This window comes from Pteropus vampyrus, unplaced genomic scaffold (assembly GCF_000151845.1).
Source record: "Pteropus vampyrus isolate Shadow unplaced genomic scaffold, Pvam_2.0 Scaffold234, whole genome shotgun sequence".
NCBI lineage: Eukaryota > Metazoa > Chordata > Mammalia > Chiroptera > Pteropodidae > Pteropus > Pteropus vampyrus.
The window spans coordinates 213,294-238,201 of record NW_011889015.1 but is presented as its reverse complement, the minus strand read 5'-3'; the positions used below and the strand labels follow the sequence as shown (position 1 = coordinate 238,201).

Genomic DNA, 24,908 nt, shown 5'->3' with positions numbered 1-24,908 from the left:
CTAGCTTTATGCTGTTCCTCAGTGTTTTTGTGGGGTTCTCTTCCCTTACCTAATCGGTAAGTATTGGTGTTCCTCAAATCTCATCCCTAAGCATTCTCTTCTCCTGTCACAATATCCTTGGACTATTTCATCCTCTACTGTAGCTTCAGTTAGCAGGCATTGACCATATTTGTTTCTAATCTGATGCTACACTTTTGTTAACTTGTCATTTCCACCAGGAGGACTTATAAAATTCAAGTCACACTATTTCCTAAACTTGCTCTTTTTACATCCCCCCTCTCTTTGATGGCACTTAATAACAACCAAACCTGGAACTGTTTTTCACTCCTACCTCTCTCTCAAACCCCCACATTCATTCATTACCAAGACTGCATAGTTGATCACCAAAATATTTCTTGGAGTTGTGCTTTCCATCCTCACTGCCCAGGCTGAGTCTGAACTATCATATATCGTTGCTTTTTAAAAAGTCTTCTACTGGGTTCCCACATATGCTCTCACATCCTACAACCTATTCACCACTCAGCAGTCCCAGGAATCTTTCTAAAGTACAAAAAGCATCACAAAAACCCTCAGTAGTAGACAATTTATATACAGGAGGTCCTTAGACATTGGAGAGGAAAAAGGAAGTGGGATAGGACCTAAGTTAGCACTGTATAATACAAACCAATGTAGCAAGTCAATGGAAACATGGTTATCTAAGGATGCCCTCATTAAACTACTACATAAGATTGAAGTCAGTTTGCATCTCAGACTTTTAAAAATGGAGAGGAATTTCAGGAGTTAAACTTCTCCCCATCCCTCAGTCCTGCCACCTTTGCTTTAAGCCCTTGTAATAGTTTCCCGTTGCTTTAAAGATAAAGTCCATAATTTATAAATTCATAATGATCTTGCCCTTGCCTACCTTTTATAGTCCCATTTCAGGCTTCTCTGCCCTGAAGGCCTCTCTTTCTCTTTAATCATTCTTAACTCAAATTGGCTTTCTTTCAGCCCCTTTAAAGGGGCAAGATCTTTCTTTGGGGCTCAGGACCTTAACACAAACTGTTGCCTCAGACTGAAAAATTTCCTTCTCTTCCTGCCTAACACCTACTTATCCTTCGGATTTCAGTGGAAATACTTCCTCAGCCTACGTTAGGTCTGCCTACTATATGCTCTCACAGACCTGTATTTTGTTTTAAAACACCACAACGGTGATCAAATTTTCGTCTAGCCGTTTCTTTCTGGTTAATGTCTAGTTCCCATCCTCGACCCTCCGTCTCGTCCCCTGATTTACTCCCCAGCTTGCTTAGCACATAGGCGCTTCATAAATAGTTTAATGGCAATAAATATAGCAGACACGTCTACTTGCTATTTTAGAATAAACACAGGTGCAAATACACAGTTGAAGGATATTTTCTGATACCAAATTAGGAAAATAGGAAGTCTCTATCTTTGGTCAAGTTCTTAAACAGCTTTATTGAAGTATAACTGTCGTTTAGATTATTTAAATAAGCAACACTCCACTAAAACCTACCCCTGTGGCCAGCTTGGCTGGATTGTCAGAATGCTCGTCCTCACAGGCTTTACATCACAACCAGGTCGGACAGGATCCGTGTGGTGTACCGGAAGTAAAAACACCGGAGAGGAGCCCGCCAGATCCGGACTGGGAGAGCTGCACCTTGCCCACTTCCGGCTCCGCCCTTCACTGGGAGTGCAACGGAGCGCGGCCCCCGGGGCGGTGCGGGGGGTGGGAGGTGGCACGGTCAAGGCGGGACTTCCGGTCTTCTTTATTCCGGAGAGGAAAGCCGCTTCCCCAGGGTGAGGGAATATTTGAATTTCTGTTGTTTGCTTGTGTTTTCTTCCCCGGGTCATCGTTGCCGCCGCTACTGTAACAGTTACTCAGACTTGACGGACCTGTTGGCCAAAACACACTCCCTGTGGCCATATTCCTCTGCGGTTGTGATTTTTTTCTTTCGAGAAACATCACTTGTTGGTAATTTGTCAAATTCAAGAAGTATTTCTCGAGAAGCGGCCGTGGGCAAGCGCAGATGTTGCGGCTTCGAGCATTTTGGCAAATTAAAGCACGGGGCCATTGATTGGCCTCATTTCCACGACTTCTCAGCTCGGAAAAGTGTAAGTTCAAGACGTTTGATTGGTGAGCTTTTTCTTTATCTAGATATCGCATTTTGAAAAACGAGGTTCTCATTGATGTCAAGAACAGTCTTGTGGCTTTTTGATCGTTAAACATACTCAGACGTAATGTGCTGGGTGGTGAAAACACGAACAGGAGTAAAACAGAGTTGTAGCTGGAGATGTGGATTGGGGCCGGATTATATGCCAAGAATTTTAGAAAATCTGTTTCTTGAGTATGCTTCTTACTTAAACAACAATTATACCTTAATAAACTGTGTTTAAAAAGTAAAACACTTCGCCAAAGATAGAGACCTTTTCCCAGTTGGTATCAGAAAATGTAAGTTTTCCACCTGTGCATATGCACCTGTTTTTTTCTGAAATAGCAAGTAGACATCATATGGCTATGAATATTTATTGCCATTTAACATGTAAACTAATGATGTATAGTGGTTAGTATGGTCTGGTTCTTGGAAAGTTACCAATGACAGCAATGCTAGAAATGGAGAGGGAAGAAGCTAGAAACTGGTCCCAGATAGTCGCAGGAACTGAGGGGAGAGTTCATGGCCTGAAATTCAGAGCCACAGAAAGGAGGAGCCAGGTCCATGAGACACACTTAAAAATTAGAGAACTTGTTACAAGGGGGTGGAGGGAAATAGAAATCAACTATTGCTAACATTGAGATGCTATTAACTCAAATTGTGAATTGAAAAAAAGCAAGAATTTCAAATTTTACTTATTTATTCTTTCATCATTAGATAAATATTGCACCCTTATTATTTGCCAAGTATTGTTTTAGGTGCCAGGGATACAATTGTGAATAAGGCAAATGAAGTCTCTGCTCTGATTGAGTTTATATCCTAGTAGGAAAAAAAACCGAAAAGCAATTGGGAGATATTTGGGAGCAACTTTAATTGATATGGTCAAGTTAGGCCTTTGAGGAAGTGATATTTATGCTGAGATCTTAATGGTAACAAAGATCCAGCCATGTGATGAGCCAGGAAAAGGACACTCTAGGCATAGGCAGAAACAAGAGTAAAGGTTTAAGATGAGAAACACCTTGTTTAAAAAACATTGAAGAGGCCAGTGGAGCTAGTGTCCTGAACAAGGAAGAGTCAGGAGAGTCATTTCGAGAGGTAAAGAGTGCCATATTGTGTGGCTTTTATAGGCCATGGTTAGGAATTTGGATTTTATTCTAAGTGCAAGTGGTAGGTCGTGAGCCAAGAAGTGATATCTCATTTTTATTTTAAAAGATCCCTCTGGCTACTGTATGTAGACTGAACTTGAGGGAGGTAAGAGTGAAAGTGAAATTAGGAGATATTACAGAAGTCTTTTTGGTGGAAGTGATTAAATTCCATTTTAGTCATGTCGAGTCTGATTTATCTGTGGGACAGGGACATGAAGGGAGGTCTAGCAGACAGCTGACAGCTCTGGAGAAAGATCAGGTCAACTTGGAAATTCTTTAGAGAAAGAAAAAAAAATTGTGTTTTATCTTCAGGAGAGACCATATCATTTAATATTGACTTATATCCTGACATATTCCACAAATGATTATAGACTAATCATATGTAGCTTATTACATATATTGAAAGGAGAATAAGATTTAACAAGGAAAAAAAGCAAGAGTGGGCATAAAATCAACATGAGTATAGTAAGAAGAGAGGAAATGGCATGATTAAGGTCCAGTCTTATTAAAGGATCCTTGATTTAAGGGAATGATGAAGAATGATTAAATTAAAAACAGAGGTAGACATAGAGGGGAAGATGTGGCAGCCTTTCTTTTCTTTTTTTAAATAAAAGGCAGAGGAAGAAAGTGTCTGTTGCAGAAGGTGTACAGTACTGTCAGTTTTACCAGTTGAGTAGGATGAAGACTGAAGTCACTGGGTGTAGAAAGAGAGACATTGGTGACTGCAGTGAAACAGAGAGGCGAAGGAGAAAGCTGGACTGCAGTGGACTGAAGGTTTATGGTGAAGAAATGGGCAATGACTGGATGCTATGCTTGAAAGGTTTATTGGTCGGAAATAGGGGTAAACTGGGGAAAGTGGTATCTGTGGGAAGTTATTTTCTTTTGTAGGATGAATCTTGATCACTTTAGTAGAAGGAGATAAGGTCCTGGTAGGGGATGAGGTAAGAAAGGATAAGAGGAAATTGAAATCAGTGAGATGATGATGAATCTAAGACCCTAGGAAATTAATTTGCTCGTTCAGTAGTGACATGAAGCTATTTCCTTAATGCCAGCCTCTACGGACAAGAATCCAGGTGTTCTTTTCTTTTAGGCCTAATAGTTACTTTTTGCCTGCCTTTTGCATATATTACAAATGATTTGCTGTATTCTTAGTGCAAAGGTGGAATTTGCTTGTTATTTGAAATGAGACACCGGAGAATATAATTTTCAACGCAGATTATTTAAGGGTATGTAGTAAGATAATTTTCCTCCAACAAAAGTAAATGCCATGGCAATGTAATTTACTTATTTTCATAGATTATACATCTGTTAGAACTTTTTTCGATATTTCGATAGAACTTTTGTACATTAAGAGAACTGTTTGTGCTACTGTTTTTCCTCTTTCCTTCAGTCTTCTCCTTGGAAGGACATTTTATCCATAGTCATAGTAATGGCGGCTGAAGTGCGAATGGTACTTTATGAAGATGATTCAGTGCAAGTACAATATGTTGATGGTTCTAGACTACAGCTTTCTCCCTGTGGCTTTGAATTTTTATTTGAAAAAGCACCCCCTGTTTCAGCACATCCTTTAGAACAACCAGAAAGAATTCGTCAAAGGACACACTTTGTTATAAGCACTTACCGAGTAAGTAAAAATGACACAAAGACTGCTCTTTTTAATACCAAAATATTGTTGAGGTGGCTAGAATATGGAAAGTAATTTGTATTCTGGATTACAAATTGATTTTCAAATCATTTTTTAAGATTAAATTTGTATCTTTTTGTAGGAGCAACTACAGCGAGCCCTAGATTTTCGAAACTCTTTTGCCACTTGCCCTTTTTTATCTGAAAGCATTATACCACCTGAAGGGAAAAAGGTAATTTTTAAATCTAATTTTAATATTTGAGGATAAGTAATTAGAAAGATAGTTTAATATTTAGTCTTTTTTTTTTCATGACACTTGGAAATAGACTTGCTGCTGTAGAATGCATAAGCCTTTATATTTCACCAGTCTAGGGAGTTTCGATATTTTGTATATTGATTGAGACAGAAATTATATTGTTCATCTCTTTTTTTTTTTTTTTTGCCAAGGATTATTTCAGATAGGTAAATTTTTGATTCTCAGAGATGTCAAAATTAAGAAATTATGTGGCCATTTTTGTAGGTTATGTGTAGTTATTTGTTAATGTTTAGTAGAGATGTATAATTACTCATGGGTAAACAAATTTTATTCTTTTGCTTATATTCTATTTTGAACTTTTAGGAGTAATTATAACTATCATTTATTGAGGGTTTACTATGTGTCAAGAACAATGAATATTAAAAGTATTTAATAACACCAGTATGCCTTGGGTACCTGCATATCAAAATGGGTGTCCAACCTGTCAGGTATATTGGCTGGATATTAAATCCTTTTTACAGGAGAGAGAACTAAATCACAGAGAGTTTTCTAAGTGGCAAAGTCAGGATTTGAACCCAGTTTGTCTAACTCTGAAGACTCTGTCTTTTAACTGCTTTCCACTACTGTCATGATGCTTGCCTGCCTACCAGGTAGTTTTCTATTACATTGTCTCATGGCAAAGAAGCCATAAAAAATCTCAAGCTGTAACTTAGTCTACAAGGCTATTTTTCCCACTGTAACTTTTGAATAACTTTATTAATTGAAACTGCATAGTTTGCTGCTGATGCTACAGTAGGATTGTTAGATGGTTTAATTCTAGAAAAGGGAACTTCCTTAACTGACCATCGTACAAACCAGCTTTGCCATCAATGAATACTACCCTTAATTTTAGTGTACTAACATCTGTACATAGCGATAGCACTGTAAATTTAAGATTTCTTGACAATAGTTTTTGTAAATTTAATGTTTTACATAAATGGGAGTTGAAATGTTTAACTGTTGACAAGATTAATTGATTAAAAACTTATTTGACACACTATTTTTATCTTAATGGAAAGATGTATCAGGCACTTACTTGTTACAAGTGTGTTTTGCTATCAGTTAGAATCAATTTACCTTTAAATAATTCAGCTTTTAAAAATGTTACTCTTTAAGCCATCTGGAATTTACATGAGTATATGGTATGCCAGGTGCTTAACTAGAACAGGTACTTTATATTTGTTATCTTATTTAGTCTAGGTGATAACTCTTTAAGATAGCATTTTCAAAATGCTAGTCAATAATTCCAGTACCATTTATTAAATACTTTTCCCTTTCGCTCACTCATCTTGAAAAGCTTATGTTATCACATGTAACATTTCAAAATCTGATTGTCTGTTTCTGTATTCTCTGAGATTTTGTTGTCAATGATTTTTATGCTAATTCCATACTATTTAAGTTATGATTGCTTTTAATACAGTACATCATAGTGCTGCTCTTCTCTCGTTTATATTCTTTTTCGGAATAGACTTTTGGGAGGGGCTGAAAATCTATTTATTTCTAATTCATTGTACATTTTAAACAAAAATATGTATAACACTAAATAGAATCAGGATGAATTTTTTCTTCTTTTTTCTCATTTTGTGTGTATGTTTTACCTCTCTTTTTAAGGAGGTAATCTTAGCGATATCAGTATTCTGTGGAAAACCATATATAAGCTGACACTTGGCTCTTCTTTATTCTAGGTAGTAAAACATGAAACTTTAAGAGCTTTCTTACCCAATACGTAAGAATCAAATGTTTGGAAAAATTGGTCTGTTAACAGAAAATACTCACCATCTCTTTTTCTTCCCTCAACTCAGCGTATCTTCCTTGACATCTCAGAAGTGAGGTGGCCCAGTCTTGATGCTGACGATGGCATGATATGCATGCAGAATGGCATGGTGAAGATATCATCTTTAGATGGTCATGCATACCTTTGCCTGCCCAAATCTCAGCATGAATTTACAGTACATTTTTTGTGTAAAGTGAGCCAGAAGCCAGATTCATCTGTAGTATTGTCAGAAAAAAATAATCAAGTAAAAAAGGACAAACTAGTTGAAAAAGCAGGCAAAATCTGTACATATGGACAGAGACTGAAGAATAAAGAAAATGAACTTCACTGTCAAATGATGAATTCCAAAGAACCTTTAGAGAAGAAGAGTTGTGTGAATGGAACTGAAGGGAGGGAGGCACTGCCTTTGCCTGATGCAAAGCACAGATGTGTATACACGTGGGTAAAGCAGCACTGGACTGTGAACTCCTGTCCAGAGGAATGGAAATATCCTTTGTCTTTAGCACTTCGTTTCCATAATAAAATGAGCAGAGTGGCTGGAATCGCTGTAAATGTCATCCAGAATAGAATGTTAACTTCTGATGTTTCAGAGGAAGGAGGAAAAGAGGTTTCTGTTCTTCCCAGGGCTTTATTACTCAGCTGTCCTGTCCCACACCTGCACAGGTAATGGAAAAAAGACTTATTTGTCATAAAGCTTTTGTGAGAACCAAAGGATATCCTTTTGTCCTCCAAAGGATAATTTTTCTTTCTAAATCACTAGTCATAAGGAAAGTTCATTTAGTTAATCCAAAATTTTGCTTTAAACTGATAGTAAATTTCCCTAGAAAATGTATTATTTACATTTCTTACTCTATGTCCATGAGTTGAATGTTTGTAGAAGGCTGACTATGCACTAGATACTTTGTTACACACAGAGACTAGAGAGATGACTAGGACAGAGAATGAGAGCTTAGAATCTAGTGAAGGTCATTGTCACTGAAAAGATTATTAAGGTGTGGTAAGGGATAGCCCAAGGATCTTCACAGGGCTCTGTAGGAGCAAGCACAGGGGAACATCTGCTGCCATTCAGTGGAGCCTGTTACTTTGATTGTTGGAACATCGATGTGACAAGTTTACGATCATGGGTTCTTTCATACCTAGCCTCAGAGGCCATCCTTATCTTTGGTTAACTGACTATAAATATGTCCATTTTCAAAAGGGGTAAACATGATGATGCTTCTGGATGGCTAGATAGAAACCTTTTACTTTCACTAAGAGATGAATACCTACCTATTGGTTATAGATTTGTAATATTAATTTTGTATAAATAGTGTAATGATAATGATAATAGCTAACACACATCACTCATTATGTGCCAGGCATGGTTGTACTTTACCTATTTCATCCTTATGAAATAGGTAAATCCATTTTACAGAGGAACTTGAGACACAGAAATGTTAAATAACCTAGGCAAATTGGCACAGCTACTATGAGAATTGAAATTTGATCCCAGGTAGTCTCTGAGTACATATTTGTTACTTAAAATATGGGAATGATTTTCATGTTTGTCATGATTATCTAGTTAAAATAGGAAATTCCAGTATTATAAGTACTCATCAAAAGAGATTTGTACTCTTAAATTAACAATTTTTCAATAACTTGCCACTGGCTTTAGATTGAAATCTATTATCCTTAAATATGGCTTAACAGGCCCCCCCCCCCCAATATCTGTAATCCTCTAGTCTCTCATCACCCTTGCCTTTGCTTTCCCTATTCTTGGTAAACTGGACTTCTTGCAATCCCTAGAATGCTTGTTCAAGCTTTCTTTCACCACTACACCTGTCCTTTCTTCTGCCAGGAACACTCCCTTTTCCTCTTTCAACTCATTAGTGCTCATTTCCAGGTCTCTCTGTAAGCCTTATTTCCTGTGGTTGGTTATCCTGAAGTCACTAGACAGGATGAGGTTCCCGTCAATCCCATAGCATCTACTAATTCTTTCTTTATGCTCAATATTTACTGTTTAACATCTCTGCAGGATAGGCATCTCCATCGAGGATAGTGACCATGTTTGCTTTTTGGGTGTTGTATCCTTAGTGTATATACAGTGCCTGGCCCCCATAGGTACTTCAGTAAATATTTGTTGTTTGAATCTTAAATTTTAAAGGTTAGCAAAATTGTTAATGTGTTTAACTGTGCTGAGATTCAATAATGAGATAATTGAAAATGCATGAAAAATACGACTCTTTTAAAATTCGTTAATATAGTTTCATATTAATTTTTACTTTTTTGATCTAAGGAATTAAGCCAGAAATAAATCTTGTTACAGATGCACTATTTTGTTGACTTCTCAATGTAATTATGTGTGCAACCAGAATCAGTAGCTTCTATTTTATCCTTCATAGGTGGAATTTTTGCGATTCACTTTCACTGAGACAGTCTAATGAAGAAGAAGAATATCCCTATCCTGAACTAGTGAAAGTGGTTTGGTACAAGGGTATTACTTATCGGTAAGGCACCTATTCAGTGATGTCACAGAGGAGACGGGATTAGCCTTACAGATAGACTCCTACAAGACGACATAGTTTTGTGGGGGCCACCATGCTCCTGTGTTTGGTCCTGAGGTTTACAGGTCTCAAAACTTAATTAGATTAGAACACACAGGGGTCTTGCTACTAATTCACATTAACCATATTCACAAGATTTTTGTGACAACTCCAAAGCCAGTGAGGGATTAGTTTTGCTAGTGAATGAAATACTTTACGTCAGCTGTTTAGGACACCCCTTCCAAGCATCAGGGGATCTAGTTGTCTGAATTAGTCACATCAGAAGGTTGCCTATTGAGCATGGAATTAGAGAAGTTAGGTAGCCTAAGGGAGATTTTGGCCTTCATTCGCTCAGCAAATATTCATTGAATGGCTGTTCTCTCTGCCTGCTCTGTTCCATTGAATTATCCCTTTCTCACCACAAAGTATGCCCTCTCTTGTGACCAGAATATTAGCATTGGCCAGATCCATAGGTTCACTTCTGTTAAATAATGCTAGAAGAGTATTGAGAAATGTTCGTTCTTTGGGCACTCCTTTTCCTGCATGAAGACCTACTTAATTCTGACAATGTAATCTTCATATATGTTTCAATAAAATTGACTTGGCTTAAGTTTTTATACATTGTATACCCAATACCTTGATTGTACCTGATTACAATCAATCACCTTCTCTTAGGGATCGCTCCTCCACATGGCTAATCTCTTCCATCAGGTATTGATTCAACTAGTTTCATTCTTAAAGAAGAATCTTATTTTCAGGTTCTAGAGTTATTATATTTAGCGCCTATGCAATGGGCATTGCTTTGGTGACTGTTATGTGCCAGCTATTGTGATTGGCAGTGGGGATGCCAGGATGATAAGACAAGATGTCTGACTTCCAGAAACTGAGTTCAGTTGTTGAAATATATACATTGACCAATTCGGTGTGCTCTATTATTCTTTGTAAAAAAAAAAAATTAGCTGGTTGGGGGTGGAGATTGTACAATTATCCATTTGCTAAATAGGTAAAAACTCATACTTTGCTTTTTTTTGACAATTGCCTTCATATATGTTTTAATCTCAATTACATAAATAATTTTTAATGATTATTTCTTTTCCTTAGACTTACCCATAAAAATATGAACTCAATAGAGATTTATCCTGGAGATGGATCTGTTTTCAAATCAGAAGGAGCTTATTTTGGGAACTATTTTACATACTGTTCCAATCAAGAAGGATCAGAAGAGGTAAGCTGACAGAGCTTAAGGAGATTTTTGATTATAGAGCTGTTCCCAGATAATTCTGAATGTATATGGGAAATTTGATCTCTATATAACATTGCTTCTTACTTGTCTGGACAATTAATAAAACCTTACTACCATCATTGGCATAGTAATTATTCACCACCTTATTTTTACTATAGCTATTCTCATCCTGTATTGTCTTCCATTTGTCTAAGCAATTTGTGTTTAGATCAGAAGTTAAATTTCTTATGTCATAGAATTTATCAGTAGGAAACACTAGAACCAGCTGCATTACTTTGAATCAGTCTTCTTCTTTGAATTAATACTTGCACATGAAAAAGCACTTTCTGTTTTCCCCAACATGTACTGTTTGCATATGTTAAATATCTCTTAACTCCTAAATCTTTCCACACAACTAGAAAGTTGAACAAGATTGTTTTGTGTTGTTGAAAACAGTGAAAAATAACATGATATATTTAATATATCAGATCAAAATGTAATAATGTGGATATTTTGCCAATAAATCTTAATTTGCTTGTTCTCAACATTTGACATTCACCCTTTTATTGGGATCACCATAATATCACATGGCTTTACTTTGCAAATGGAACATAATAAATGTGTTTTCTTTCTCTATTACAGAATGGAGTATTTAAGTGATGATATTATCAGAGATGCTAGAGAGGAGTTAAAAATAGAGCAGGTTTTTTTTTTTAACTATGGAAAATTTCAAACATATACAAAAGTAGAAAGACAAGTGTAACAGACCTTCATGTACCCATCACCTGGCTCATTTCATCTATACTTCCCACTGTTCTCTCCACTCCCTATTTATCTTTAAGTAAATTACAAATATTATGTCATTCATAACTATTCTAGGATATATTGGAACAGATCCCCTGCTAGGTTCTATTTGTAGGAAAGTATTCATTTAGTCAGTAAATAGTAATTGAACACTCCCAGGCAGGTGCTCTGTTAGGCCCTGGGTAAAGATGAAGAGTTCCTGCTCTCAGGGGTTCACAGTCCAGTAGGTAAACAAGCAAATGAGAGTATAACCAGTTACACACTCTGTGTGTGTGTGTGTGTGTGTGTGTGTGTGTGTGTAGTGCATGCAACAGTCAAACAGGCAAATGAAGTGGGTATGCATATCTACACTGCTCACTGCTGTGTATCAGGAGTTCACAGAACTACAAGATGAATACAACATCTTCCTGGAGCTTCAGTTTTACACAAAGGTGTCAGGGGAAGGGGTGATAATTTTTATACTGAAGCAGACACATGGAATAGAAGCATAAGTTTTGGAGATAAAACACAAAACTTCTAAACAAATTGTGCCTTTGTGGTGGACTGCTTTAGGCTCCACTCTGTGTGCAACATTTTCACTCTCCTCTCGCTACTTGAGTGAAAAGATTTAGAAACAATTGGCTCTCTTTTCGAGATAAAATTGCTTGCTCCTTACTTTCACTTATACTCCAAAATAAATTCCAGATGGATTAAAGGGCTAAATATAAGAAACCAAACTTAATAATTGTTAAAAGAAAATATGGAAGAACAACGTTTATAATTTTGGGGTGGGGGAAGCCGGAAGGCCAAAAAGAAAATATTTAAATATTTTAAATATTTAACTTAAATTAGATAAAGTCAAAAAAGCAGGCAAAAGTATGGAAGAAAATAAGCTATAAGTCAATAATGAAAAAATCCTAATAGTAAAACAAATAAAGGACAAGAATAGTTATGATAAGAATAGAAAAGGCAATGTATATAACCCATAATATTTGAAGACATGTTCAACCTTACCACTTACATCAGAGAAATGGAAATTGAAATAATGACATAAGATTGTTCGCTCATCAACTTGTCAAAAACTTAAAATGATACTATCTATTTCCAACAAGGGTGTGGGGAAAGGGGTGTTTTCATAGTATCCATTGGAGTGTAAACTGGTTCATGGAGACCAGTTTGATAATATCAAGCAAAATTGGCCAGAAATTCTGCTTCTAGGTATCCTAGAAAAATATTAGCATGTATATACAAAGAAGCATTGCCAAAGATGTTGATTGTGTCATTGTAGTAGCAAAAAACTGGAAGCAATCTAAATTGTTCATCAGTAGGGACATGTTACAGTAAGCTTTCGTGATCAGATTATGGGAACGCTGTGAAGCAGTTCAAAAGAATGAGGAAAATGTAGGTGCGTAAGAGAGAGAGATATTGAAAGATCTCCAAGACACTGTTGTTTGCAAAAGTTGTATAAGAACATGTATGATATCTTTTCCCCTAAAACCTATATAGTACTGTATATAATACACATGTAAACGCACAAAGAAAGAGCTGGGCAGATATACCTTTAGGTGGTTACTTTTGAGGAGAAGTCTGCGATTTTGTGAGGGAGGAGGATTGGGAGGGACTTAACTTGTATTTTGGAAACTTTTTTCCCAAGAAAAACGTAGTAATGAATTATTATATAATTAAAAACTTAACTAGGAAAGAGTGACAGGTACTCACAGTGTAATAAGAAGAAATAAGAACTTGATGTTTTGAGACCACACTAGGGCAGGGGCGACTCCAGAAAAGCCTTCTGAAGGAAGACATGGCTAAGCTAGGATCTGTAATTCTAAAGGAAGAATTGTATGAAGAAGAATGGAGGGCAGAGGAGCATGTACTTAAGGGAACACTCTACTTGCCCAATTTTTTGCATGGCTGGCTGCTTGTCATTAAAATTTCTACTTAAATGTCACTTCCTCAAGGAGCTTTTCCTGAGTATCCAAAGTAAAGAAGCTACCCATGTCACTCCCTATCAACGGTACCCTCATCTTTTTTTCTTCTAGCACTCTATACTGTGTGACTTTTTCTTATTGATCAATTGTTTGTTTGCTAATAAACCCACGCTAGAGGTAAGTCCTGGCTTACCTCTTCAAAGTACTGTTCAAAGTACCGTTATTGCTAGTGTGTAGAACAGTAGATAAATGCCACTTAACTGGAGGCTACAGCCTGGGGCGAGTGTGGAGTGTCGAAAGAAATGACAATGCTGCTGTTCAGTAGGCTAGAACAGAGATCGCATGTTGGGGGATGTTCAGAGAAGAGGCTAGACCACTGAGCTGGGCTAACTCAAAAATGGGGCATGAGAAACCCAGTTGCATTTGGGGAGCCACTGAAAGATTTAAGAAGGAAAGTGACATCAAATTTTTGTAAGATCATTTCAGAAGGTGAACTGGGGTAGGAAAGAGGTGGAACTTCAAGCTGTAAGTAAAACCAGTTAGAAGACATGTATAGTAAGTAGTTCAAGGAAGAAAGTATGAGGGCCAGGCAGTGGCGATGAGAAAGAAAAGACAGGAATGGACACAAAAAAATACTAAGGAGATAGAACTGATGACTGCCTAGATATCGGGGATAAGGAAGGAGATGAAAATAATGTCAAATCATTGAATAAATTAATGAGTGGTGGTACCAGGCCCTGAATTAAACCGAAATGTTATCAAGTCTAAATTGTTTTGATGATGGCTGCTTGTTGACCTTACCAGGATCAATAGAATATTTAAATTATATCACAACCCCATCTGCCTGATAATGAATGTAAGACACTCTTAATTATAAAATGATTCCAGATTTCAGAGAGATTAAATTATGAAAAATAAGCACTTTAGAATTGAAGACATAGGGTAGTAGAAAAGCAAGAATGCTCAGAGAACTCAATATCCAATAGAGAAAGACACAAATAATTAATATGTGATATTTTAAGTGCCTACGATGTGCTAAGCACTGTGCTGGCATTACAGAGGTGAGCAAAACAAATACAGCCCCTAGCTTCATGAAGCTCCATTCTAGTGGGGAAGACAGACATTAAGTAAAAAACTATTAAATTGAAATTATAAAGAAAACCAAGAAGCAGGAGTAGAGGGTCTGTGCTTGTGGATATCACTAGGGGATTCACCCTCTCTGTGGGACCACCATAATGGTTTTCCTGAGATGGAAGGAATAGGAGGTGTTAGTGTGACCCAGGGAGGTGATGGAGGAGGGAACTGAGTAGAGGGAACAACATGTGATAATTGGCACACCGGAGGTAAATACAAAGTAGAGAAGGAGGAAATACAAATTTTGAAAGGAAGATAATTCCATTTTTGACTTGTCGAAGTTGAGATGTCTGTGATATCCAGGGGAGAAGCCCAGTGGAGATTTAGATAGTCAAATCTATAGTCCAGGATAAAAGGGCCAAGACTGGTTTTTGAGTACCTAGTATATACTAAATTCTGTCCCATTGCTTTATTTCTGTGTTATATCATTAATCCTCAGGACGATCTGGATGATAGGTGGTATCCCCATTTCACATGTTGTAGTCACTGAAGCTTACAAAGGTTGTGTAACCTGCCCATCATTATAGTTCATGAGAGGCACACCTGTGATTTGAATCCAACTCTGTCTGACTTCAAAGGCCATCTCTCACTGATGGTAAATTGTGGGCTGCACTCTCTTGCAGTTCAAAACAGATCTCTACTACCACTTAGCCCTCCAGCCTCAGTTTCCTCATCTAAAAATAGGCATTAATAGTTCTTATCTTTCATAATTATCTTGAGAAGTAAATGAGATCATCCATGTAAACTCTGTAGCATAGCACCTAGCACATATCTATTTAATAAATGTTAGCCATTGCTATTATGATTATAAACATAGCTTTGAACCCTGTGAAAATAACCAGGAAAAATCAGGAAGCCAGAAAAGGCTAAAGATAGAATCCTCAGAAACACTAGCATTAAAGAGTCTGAGAAAAGAAATAAAGAAGGAGTAACAAAATAACATTTTTTTTAAATTCAAGAACCCAAGGCTGTAAATAATATTGTCTTAAACAAACTGTAGCAATAGTTATTCCATTAATAAAATATTCCATTAAGATAGTTAGGATAAGATTAAGTCATTCAATTAAAATAGTTTTTTGATGTATAGTTATTTTTTGTCTAAAGGTAAAAGCTTGTGATACGTTTCATGCTAATGTGTAGAAAAATTAAGTCATGTTAAGTATAGCCAACATTTAAATTGGGCAGTAAGTTATAGGCCATTCAAAAGTTAACTTTTGAATAGATAGAAAAAATGGGAAAATGGAAAAGCATCATAAAAAACCTTTAAAATATACCTTTTATGTTCTTCAAGTTAACTGATTGCTTTGTTTCTATGTAACTACATATTTCAAGAAAAAATAGCTAAGTAATGAAGGCCAATTTTTAATATTAATGAGATTTTTCATTTTAAACTAATTTTCAGAGAGAAGAGAAAATGTATTCAGTACATAACCTTCCTCCAGATAGACCAGGAAGTCTGTTTTCGGTGTGTTCTCTTATTAAACAGGCAGCTAGGTAAGTTCTTCACATTGAACTGAATTGTATTATGTGTCTGAGTATCTTGATACCTTCTCTAATGGTTAGGATAAGATTAAGAATTGGTAGATACAATGGAAATATGTTTCTTTGATAAATCTGTCAATTATTCTGGTCTCATCATTTATAAAATAAGGTAATCACTATATCATTAAAAGAGTACTTCTCTCTTTAAAGTGTAAAGTTAAATATGGAGAAACATCCATATATGGCAAGCAAGTGCTGGTAGGAAATAGGTGACTCTAGGTAAGTTTGGCATCATTATTTTTCCTTGGAATCAAGTTGAGGATTTGATGATACATTTAAATTTTTCATACCTCTTTATTATTCTCAGAATAATAAAAATTTCTGATAGTGTGCAACAGAGGAAATATAGTTTGATTCTTTGGTTCATATGTTGTTTTTTTTTTTTAATTCTCTGAATTAATCTGTAGCACTCAGAAGAATCAAAGTGGATTGTTGGATTAAATTATTTATTTTTATAAATTATGTCTAAGCAACTTCCAAAATAGATTTGAAGGAGCATATTTGTAATTTGATTTCCTGGGGACAGTTGACTTACATCCCCACCACTCTTAGACTATGCTGAACCTTTTAGGTACTATGAATCTATCACCTCTTAAAATGGAACACCTGAAAATTCTATCTGGAGTCATTTCGTTGCTAAAAATTAGAGGAATAACTTTAACTAGGTAGGATTATCACAGAGAAGCAACATCCTTCGGTGGGCTTAAGTATTTCTGGAAGAAAATAGGTCTGGACATATTTCAGTAGAAATTAACTACTTGCCTAAAATGTCATATGGCATAGAGAATGATTTGCTAGAATTGGAAAAATGCCATTATTTGCAAACGTTTACGTAGTGTTTTTCATCTTCACAGGATTCTTCAGCATTGTGCCAAGACGAGGCTTTCTTTAAGCCATAACTATAATATATGCTGCTGGAAAATGGTATCTCAAAATTATTTCAGAAGCAAGATATTTTTTAATTGTTTTATTGTTTACATATATATACTCCTGAGTTCAAATTATGTTCATCTAAGTCGTGTGAGAAATTCTTTGTAATACTAATATTGGTTTATTCAGAAAAATATCCACTTAATAAATACTGCAAAATCAGTCTTTTAAGTTACATTTTTCTTGTATATAATTTGTTTTTGTTTTTGTTTCTTCTTTTAAATGAGAGGGAATTGATTGGATTTGTATGTAAAAACATAGTTATTGTAAACATTGATATTATAGTATTCTACTCTCTTTCCATAACTGTAAAAGTAAGTTTTTTAATGCTGACTTAGAGGAAGTGACTCTCAATCTGTATCTATACTAAATTGATTATAAACTTTATGTTGCTGTAGTTCCTAATTTTTGTCTATGTTCTATGTAAAGTTTAGAGCAGAACAGTGACTTTCCCAAGATAATAGAATTTAATCTGCTTGTTATAGACTGTTCTGGCTATCCACTTCTGGAAAAATTAAAATATACATAAGGATTCCACTATATGAAATTCTGAATTAGAATCTGAAAGTTGCCCAATGTTCATTAATTATTTAAATCTTATTAATGGATAACTCTACCTCCTGCTATTTTTACTTACTTGGTTTTAGGTACCTGGAATAAATGATAGCAATGTACTGCCTTTGCTTTTGAGAGAATTGTTCATACCCAACGTGGGAAGATTTCTTGCATACTCTGATGACAAAGTACATGTTATCTTTTTAGATGGCATTACTCTAACCCTAAATTGGAATTTTGGCTCTTTTATTGAAAAGAGACAGGTGAGTATATTTCAGACTGAAATCTGTTTTTTAATGTTTGTTTGTGGAAATAGTGTGGTACTTTATTTTCTTTGTTCTATCTCAGTTAATTTTTGAAGTTTAAAATCTGTTAAGAGGCTTTACTGATCTCATTGAATTTCTTAGCAAAAATAAAATAGGTGTAGCAAATAGTCATCTTTATAAAGGTAACTCATTAAAAGAGAGGGACTAGTATTTTTCTTTTGATAGATAAGAGTGGTGGTTAAATAATATCCATATATCATGTAAAATATAACTTACATTGTTCAAATAAATTTTTAATGATTTATACACTTCTTTTTTTTAATTGTTAAGTTAGAAGAGGGTTTTTTTTTTAAATTTTAGAACAATAAAACTTACCTTTCTTCCTTGCTTCTTAAGGTAAATCAAGGTCTCAACTTAGGTTGGTGTAAGTTAACTTTTCCTGATGGACACAATCAGTTAATTCAGATTGAACACCCTGGACCATATGAAAGGTACTGAAAAGCAATTTTAAAAATCATTTTCATGTTAGTAAATAATTTTTACTTTTAATTGACAGAGAGGAAACATACATTTACATGTTATATATTGTTTTAGTTTTTACATGTGTATAATGTGAATGAAATAATTTCAGCTGGTTCACAATTTCACAGTTATATTGACATCTAGCATAACTAAATAGATCAGGTCGGCTTTAATCATTTCCATTTGTATTCAAGTGATTTTTCAAAGTGAATGTGTTATAGATATAACTTGCTTGCTATAGTGGTGTGGTCAACTGTGTTAACCAAGTAACTAATTAATCTCCTAAGCAATTTGAATTATGGTTTGCAACCATAAATAACTTTTATAAAAAATTAATTAGTTGATGATTATTCTTAAAATGGAGAGGATTCTTAAAATCAGCTTTATGTAAATTTTTTTTGGTTTATGTAATTTGTTATAATTGCACTTATGATGTTCTTGACATTTTAGTGATTTTACTTTGAGAATGTTCACAAAAGGATTGCTTTTCAGCCTCTTGAGTTTATTTTTATGTTGAGATTTATTACATTTTTGTCTAAATGTTCTAACAGTCATTGCTAGTTTGAATAATTTGCCTCAAAGAGGTCATGTCTTTAGCAAACATTGCTATTTGTTTCAGCTAATCGCTTTAGATCATTCATTTTATTACACTTGACACCTGTTTTGTATATTCAGTGAGTTATATATAATTACATGTATATGTATATATGTGTGTATATATGTACATATATATATGTATATATATGTATGCATGTATGCATTAATGGGTGGTTTTTAAATTTTAAAAAGCAAATGCTCACTTAGTCTTATGTGTAAATACATTTACATGACAAAATTTAATGAAACTCATTATTCTTTGAAAAACTAAAAAGAGAATTTAGATATTTGAATTTGAACCGAGTTTTAATTCTCATCTTTTCAATCATGAATGTGAGCACATCATTTTATTTTTGATGAATAATGAGAAAAACTTGGCTTTTCTATTTCCAATGAAAAAGATTCAGAGAATTACCCAGTAAATGCCTCACTTTAGAATATTTTCTTTATCCTTTTTTCCCAAATTGTCTTAATGATTTTCCACTTTCTGAATATTTTTATAAATATTATACAGGTTCATTTTTCAAATATTTCTTTTAATATATTCAATCTAGATATGTGACAACAGTAATATCATGGTGCAGAAGACTGACACAGACTAGTCAAAGAGAGATGTCCACACATCCTTCATTTTCTATTCCTGAAGAAACTTGGTACTTATATTTCTTTTAAATTTAATCTGTGTAGAAGAGCCAACTCATACTCAAAAATTAAAATGTCAGATGGTAAACTCTAGGACTTTTTTCCCAAGAAAAACATTTTCTTAGTTAAATGTATTTAACTCTATAATGTTTTGCTACCTGAAGGTTAAAAATAATCAATCTTTAATCAGATATATAATTTATTACAGTTCATCATATATTTCATATGAAGTTCAGAAAAATTTATTGAAAACTTCATGTCAAAATGAGTAACTCTTTCAATGTGAGAAATTCATCCTGAAAACTTTATGGAAAAATTTAAAAGATTTTTTTTTTTTAATTTTAGTAATATTAAAGAAAATAAAATGTTGACTAACATAAGCTTTCAGAAAAAGTTGATTTTAAAAATAATTTCTATCCTATTAATGGCCTCCCTAAAATTAAATGGCAAATCAACAAATAAAGCAAATATTTTAGTCCCTCCTGTGTGCCTTTCAGTGTGCAGGAGACTAGAAATGGGCTTCAAGGGAATTTTTAGGGAAATTAAAGACATTTTAGGGAAAAAGCAAGGCCAGAGGTACAAAAAGATAATTTGGGCTTTGGAGATAGTGAGAAGATAATATTTGTGGAGCAGGTGCTCTCTGTTAGCTATAGTATGAGTTTTGAATGGATCTTGTAATCAATAAAGAAATTCAGATTTGATGGAATTATGAGTTTCTAAAGGACCAGAAGAAAAGTCATTAGGAAGGTTAGTATCACTGAGAGTATAATCTGAATATATTGGAAAAGAAGGATTCCAGTAACAATTCAGGAAGCTTTAAAGTTGTAAGGTGTCTTAAATAGTATGGTGAAAAAAAATATGAACAGTACACCTGATTATTACCAAGAAAGAGGTACAAATCAAATCAGTAGTGTTATCTGAATATCTCAGGCATCTTAAGGATTCAGCTTTCCTGATCCCTCATTCTTCAACTACAGACTGACTGTGAGCAGAAAAGTTGTCCAAGTAGCTAGCAAAACACACAGCTGGGAAGAAAGGTAAATTGTACATAGCTATAAAATTGGTCACTTTATCATTACTCAGCTGGTACAGTTTGTAAAATGCCTTTTTATATGAAAGCTTAGAAGATGATAACTGTTGAGACATATGGAAAAGTGAGGGAGCGGAGAAGTGCAGATTGGTGATACCAGCTATGAGTAGAAGCAATGAAGAGCAGCAGAGAGACAAAGGGATTGAGGAGGAATGAGGAAGGGAGATATAGCCACTTGCAGTAGCTCCATTTCCTTAGCAAAGCCTAAAACATCTCCAACTATAAATTGTTTTCTTGTCAAAGAGGGTAGGTTGAGGAAAGAGAAAAGATTGCACAATAAACACTACCCAAATTGTACTTTAGTATTTCTTTTCCAACTCACCGTCTATTATTAGCTTACTGATTCAACTTTTTAGTAGGGATGCTAGTCAAAAAATAGTACAGAAGATAGTTTATAAGAAGTTGGTTCATCATATGAGCAATAGCATTAAAAGTAATTTGTATTGTTGCTCATGGCCAGAAAAATGTGTCTTTTGTAAAAAAAAAGAAAAAGAAAAAAATAGTGTTTTGTAATGATGAAGAATCCAGGTCTTTACCACAGATGCTTAAAATGAGGAGAAAGATCTGTCATTCCCCATAGGCTGGAGGACGAGGAAAGAGTGTAAGCTGACAAGGAAGTACATATGGTCCACTGTAGTAAAGCTAGTAAAGTAAACAAGTCACATACCCATTGTGAACTGTGAAGAAGACTTTTCTAGTGATTTGAATAAAAAGATGTTATAGATATTAATATTCTCATTAATTTTGCAGAGAGATAGTTGAGTCACACTATTTTCTAGTTCTGTGCCACTGCTCATATTTTATTCTAGCTTAATGAGGAAAAAGAGAAAGAACACACAAATAAGAGGTTCTGCTGGAGTTATATACAGCCCTCTACCCCATACTAGTTGCCCCAAAATCTGTTTCTGTAGAACATGGTAAGAGCTGATGTTCATAATGTTTAATGTTAGCCCTTCAAGTCAAAGAGAAGAGGATGTTTAATATATTGTGCTTAAGAAAGCAATGAAAGGAGTAGGTAATCTATTCCAGAAGGAATTTAATAGAAAATAATTATGTTTTGTGACTTAGTTCAACTGTGTAAAAACTTAGCCCTCCAAAACTATCTATTCCCTAAGAGTCCTACATAAATGAAGTCTTACTATATGTGCAAAATACTGAAGATTAAGAAAAGATACTTCTCCGGAAGAGACAATCTAGGTATAAAGATCAGAAAATAAAATAGTTCAAAGGAAAATATTACAATTAAGTATATGATTAATTAAAATAATCTATAGGAATTTAAGGAAAGTGAGATAACTTCTTTTACAAAAGTGATGAGATTTTAGAAGGTTTTTAAAATTTGAGTAAACTTTAAGGAGGAAAATGGAGGGTATCCAGGTTAGTCTCATTTGTAGTAGGAAGGCCATTACCTTCAAACATCAATACTTGATTAAAAAGTCCTCGAGGTGGGGACTTTTATTCACCTGGCTGACTCATTAAAAGCACTCAATAGGTATCAGTTGAATCAAGTTGATTTGTTGATAAAGCCAACATAAAGAGAATTCTTAACGTTTAGATTCTTCTAAAATACTAACTTTTATGAAAAAATCAAGTATGCTTATCTGAAATACTGTGGATAAAAAAAGAATCAGACAACTAGCATGAACTTACTTCTTTTTTCCCCACAGGTGTGTGGCTTCTGAACTTGAAAAGATACAAAAGTTTAACTGTATCCTTTAAACACAATATATTGTTCTACATAATTACAACTTTGCACTTTATATTAATCCAGACATATATTGTGGCGCTTCATTGAAAAATATTTAAGATATTTAAGATCTGTCCGTCTTGTCAGTAGAAGGTACATCATATTGAGGATTTTTGCATCTGTGTTCATCAGGAACATTGGTCTGGGATTTTCTTGTAGTGTCTTTGTCTGGTTGTGGTTGTCAGGATAACGCTGACCTCATAAATTGAGTTTGTAAGTGTTCTCTCCTCTTCTATTTTTTGGAAGAGTTTGAGAAGGATTGGTATTAATTCTTTAAATGTTTGGTAGAATTCATCATTGAAACCATCTTGGTCATGAGCTCTTGTTTGTGGGGAGGTTTTGAAAACTCATTCAATCTCCTTACTAGTATTCAGTCTGTTCAGACTTTCTATTTCTTCATGATTCAGTTTTGGTAGATTATATGTATTTAGGAATTTACCCATTTCTTCTAGGTTGTCTAGTTTGTTGGTGTATAATTGTTCATGTTTGTCTCATGGTTCTTTTATTGTGTGGTTATCAGTTGTAATTTCTCCTCTTTCATTTCTAATTTTATTTCAGTCCTCTCTCTTTTTTTCTTGGTAAATCTAGCTAAAGGTTTACTGAGATTTTTAATCTTTTATTTCTTCCCTATCACTAAACCCCCATCCAAACACACACATACGTGCTCTTTTCTTTCCCTCTCATACTCTAGTTCCTTTATCTTTAAGGAATAGACTTGATAAGTTCTGAAGCAACAACTCTATAATGACTCCAAGAGATCTTCCTCCCAATGGAGAAATTATATTTTAATATGAAGGCCAGCCTTTCTGAAATGAAAAATATTGTATAATAAAAAATGTGGGCAAAAGCTCCTTAACTAAACAACTTAGTGTTATTGGAGAACAGTGGTGTCCTAAACCAGATTTCTAACAAGAAAAATGAACAGTCTTCTGATAATTATAAACCAAAATATTCAGAAAACTTGCTAGAAGTTAATGAAAAGAAAGTATCGGTGGCATTGAAAAAAACGTCTGAAATTCTTCAGGATATTGACTGTCTTTTATCAAACTCTAAAAAGTGAAAAATGGAATTATTACACTATATTATTAAACCTTAAGGATGTTGTTTCAAGCGACTAGTATAAAATTACTAGAAAGCCAAGGAATTGTATATACGACTTCTGTATAATCATTATATGAGAAGTGACATTTAACTTTGGAGGTATTTTACTTAACCTATAAATTTTTAAAATATATTTATAATGTACTTTATTAATAAAGAACTTTTTTGAAATTTTCAACGATTTCCTGTTTCAGATTTATGAAAAATATATATAATTATAGTTGTTGCTGTTTTATCTTGTGGAGCATTCGCTATTAATATTCAAGGGGTTTTTTTTTAACATGTAGTATTGTGTGCATTTGGTCTTTTGCTATTTAATCTCTACTCCAAGTATTTTTCAATAGAATTATGAGAAGAAAATTAGATCTTAAAAAAAAAAGAACATAAGTAATATTGCTTTAGGCTAAGAATCAAATACTTTAACAATGACTTCATTTTATATGAACTGTCTCATGAACCAGATATGTTCATTTCTTTTGAACATCTGAAAAGTCTGTGAAACTAAAATGAGCTCAGCATAAGTACTATTTATTATACTTTGTCTATTGGGAAAAAACAAAACCATACATCTAAAAAGACTTCAAGATTATACCAAATATAACCAGAAATATTCTAATTAACTTCTGGACTTAATCTTAGCCAAAAGGCCAAGAAGCAATTAATTTCTTATTTCATATAAAAGGGAAGAAGCAACAGAGGAAACGAGAAAAATAGCAAAGCAAGCAGAGCACAGCAGATTAGGAATATTGCCAGCGATCTGAATGGGCACAACGCTCTCTTTAGCTTCTTTCATGTTGGGCTCCTTGCCACCTTCAGGTCTCAGCAGGGGGTGACTACCCTATCTAAAGTTGGCCTCCCCCAGTTAGTTTCTACTACATCACCCTATTTGTTTCCTATACATCACATACACAAATCATCCAACTTTGTGGTCTCTGTCCTCCACTAGAACTTGAGCTTCACAGTTATTCTGTAACCAAGCATAGTGCCTGGCATATTAAGAGCACTCAATATGTGTTGTATAAATGAATCAGTGCCTTTGGACCTTAGACAGACTACAGAGAAAGAATTGTATGTTCTGTTTTGGTAGCGGGAAACCATCTATGGTGTCCCTCAGTAGCTCTAGAAAGCCTAGACTATAAGAAAACATGTACCATGCTGCCCTATGGTAATGCCAAGTTGCTACTGCATATGGATAAAAAAATTTGTTAACATGACTGAAAGCACGTTGTGGTTAATGTATTTGGTGGTATTTTTAATTAGCCTTTATGCTGTATAAATAAAATGTTTAATTGTCCCCCAGTTGAGTCTTTTCCTTTGCCTGAGAACCAAGAGTGTGACA

At 34.6% G+C, this 24,908-nt stretch overlaps 1 protein-coding gene across 3 annotated transcripts; it reads left to right on the top strand.

Moving 5' to 3' along the window:
* The first annotated feature begins 1,746 nt into the window (after positions 1 to 1,746).
* CUNH5orf34 (chromosome unknown C5orf34 homolog) lies at positions 1,747 to 23,744 on the top strand. 3 transcript variants are annotated; one of them, XM_023519738.1, is made up of 14 exons: positions 1,988 to 2,109; positions 3,907 to 4,518; positions 4,683 to 4,916; positions 5,059 to 5,148; positions 7,014 to 7,648; positions 9,367 to 9,471; positions 10,609 to 10,732; positions 15,980 to 16,071; positions 16,974 to 17,043; positions 17,697 to 17,867; positions 18,267 to 18,361; positions 19,544 to 19,642; positions 22,389 to 22,429; positions 23,338 to 23,744. In XM_023519738.1, the coding sequence occupies exons 3-14, from the start codon at positions 4,722 to 4,724 to the stop codon at positions 23,526 to 23,528; spliced, it is 1,908 nt and encodes a 635-aa protein (XP_023375506.1). In that variant the 5' UTR covers positions 1,988 to 2,109; positions 3,907 to 4,518; positions 4,683 to 4,721; the 3' UTR covers positions 23,529 to 23,744. The 3 variants fall into 3 exon arrangements, with proteins under 3 accessions (XP_011372179.1, XP_023375507.1, XP_023375506.1); XM_011373877.2 differs by lacking the exon at positions 3,907 to 4,518 and having other exon boundaries at positions 1,747 to 2,109; XM_023519739.1 differs by lacking the exons at positions 1,988 to 2,109; positions 3,907 to 4,518 and adding an exon at positions 1,755 to 1,794.
* Positions 23,745 to 24,908: the final 1,164 nt, after the last annotated feature.

What these genes read in the sequence shown, in the direction of transcription:
- CUNH5orf34 (XM_011373877.2), top strand. Translation starts at nt 4,722, where the DNA reads ATGGCGGCTGAAGTGCGAATGGTACTTTATGAAGATGATTCAGTGCAA. An exon ending in CACCCTGGACCATATGAAAG is followed by an intron (nt 18,362 to 19,543) that starts GTACTGAAAAGC and finishes TATTCAATCTAG; the next exon opens with ATATGTGACAACAGTAATAT. An exon ending in TCTATTCCTGAAGAAACTTG is followed by an intron (nt 19,643 to 22,388) that starts GTACTTATATTT and finishes TTTTCCCCACAG; the next exon opens with GTGTGTGGCTTCTGAACTTG.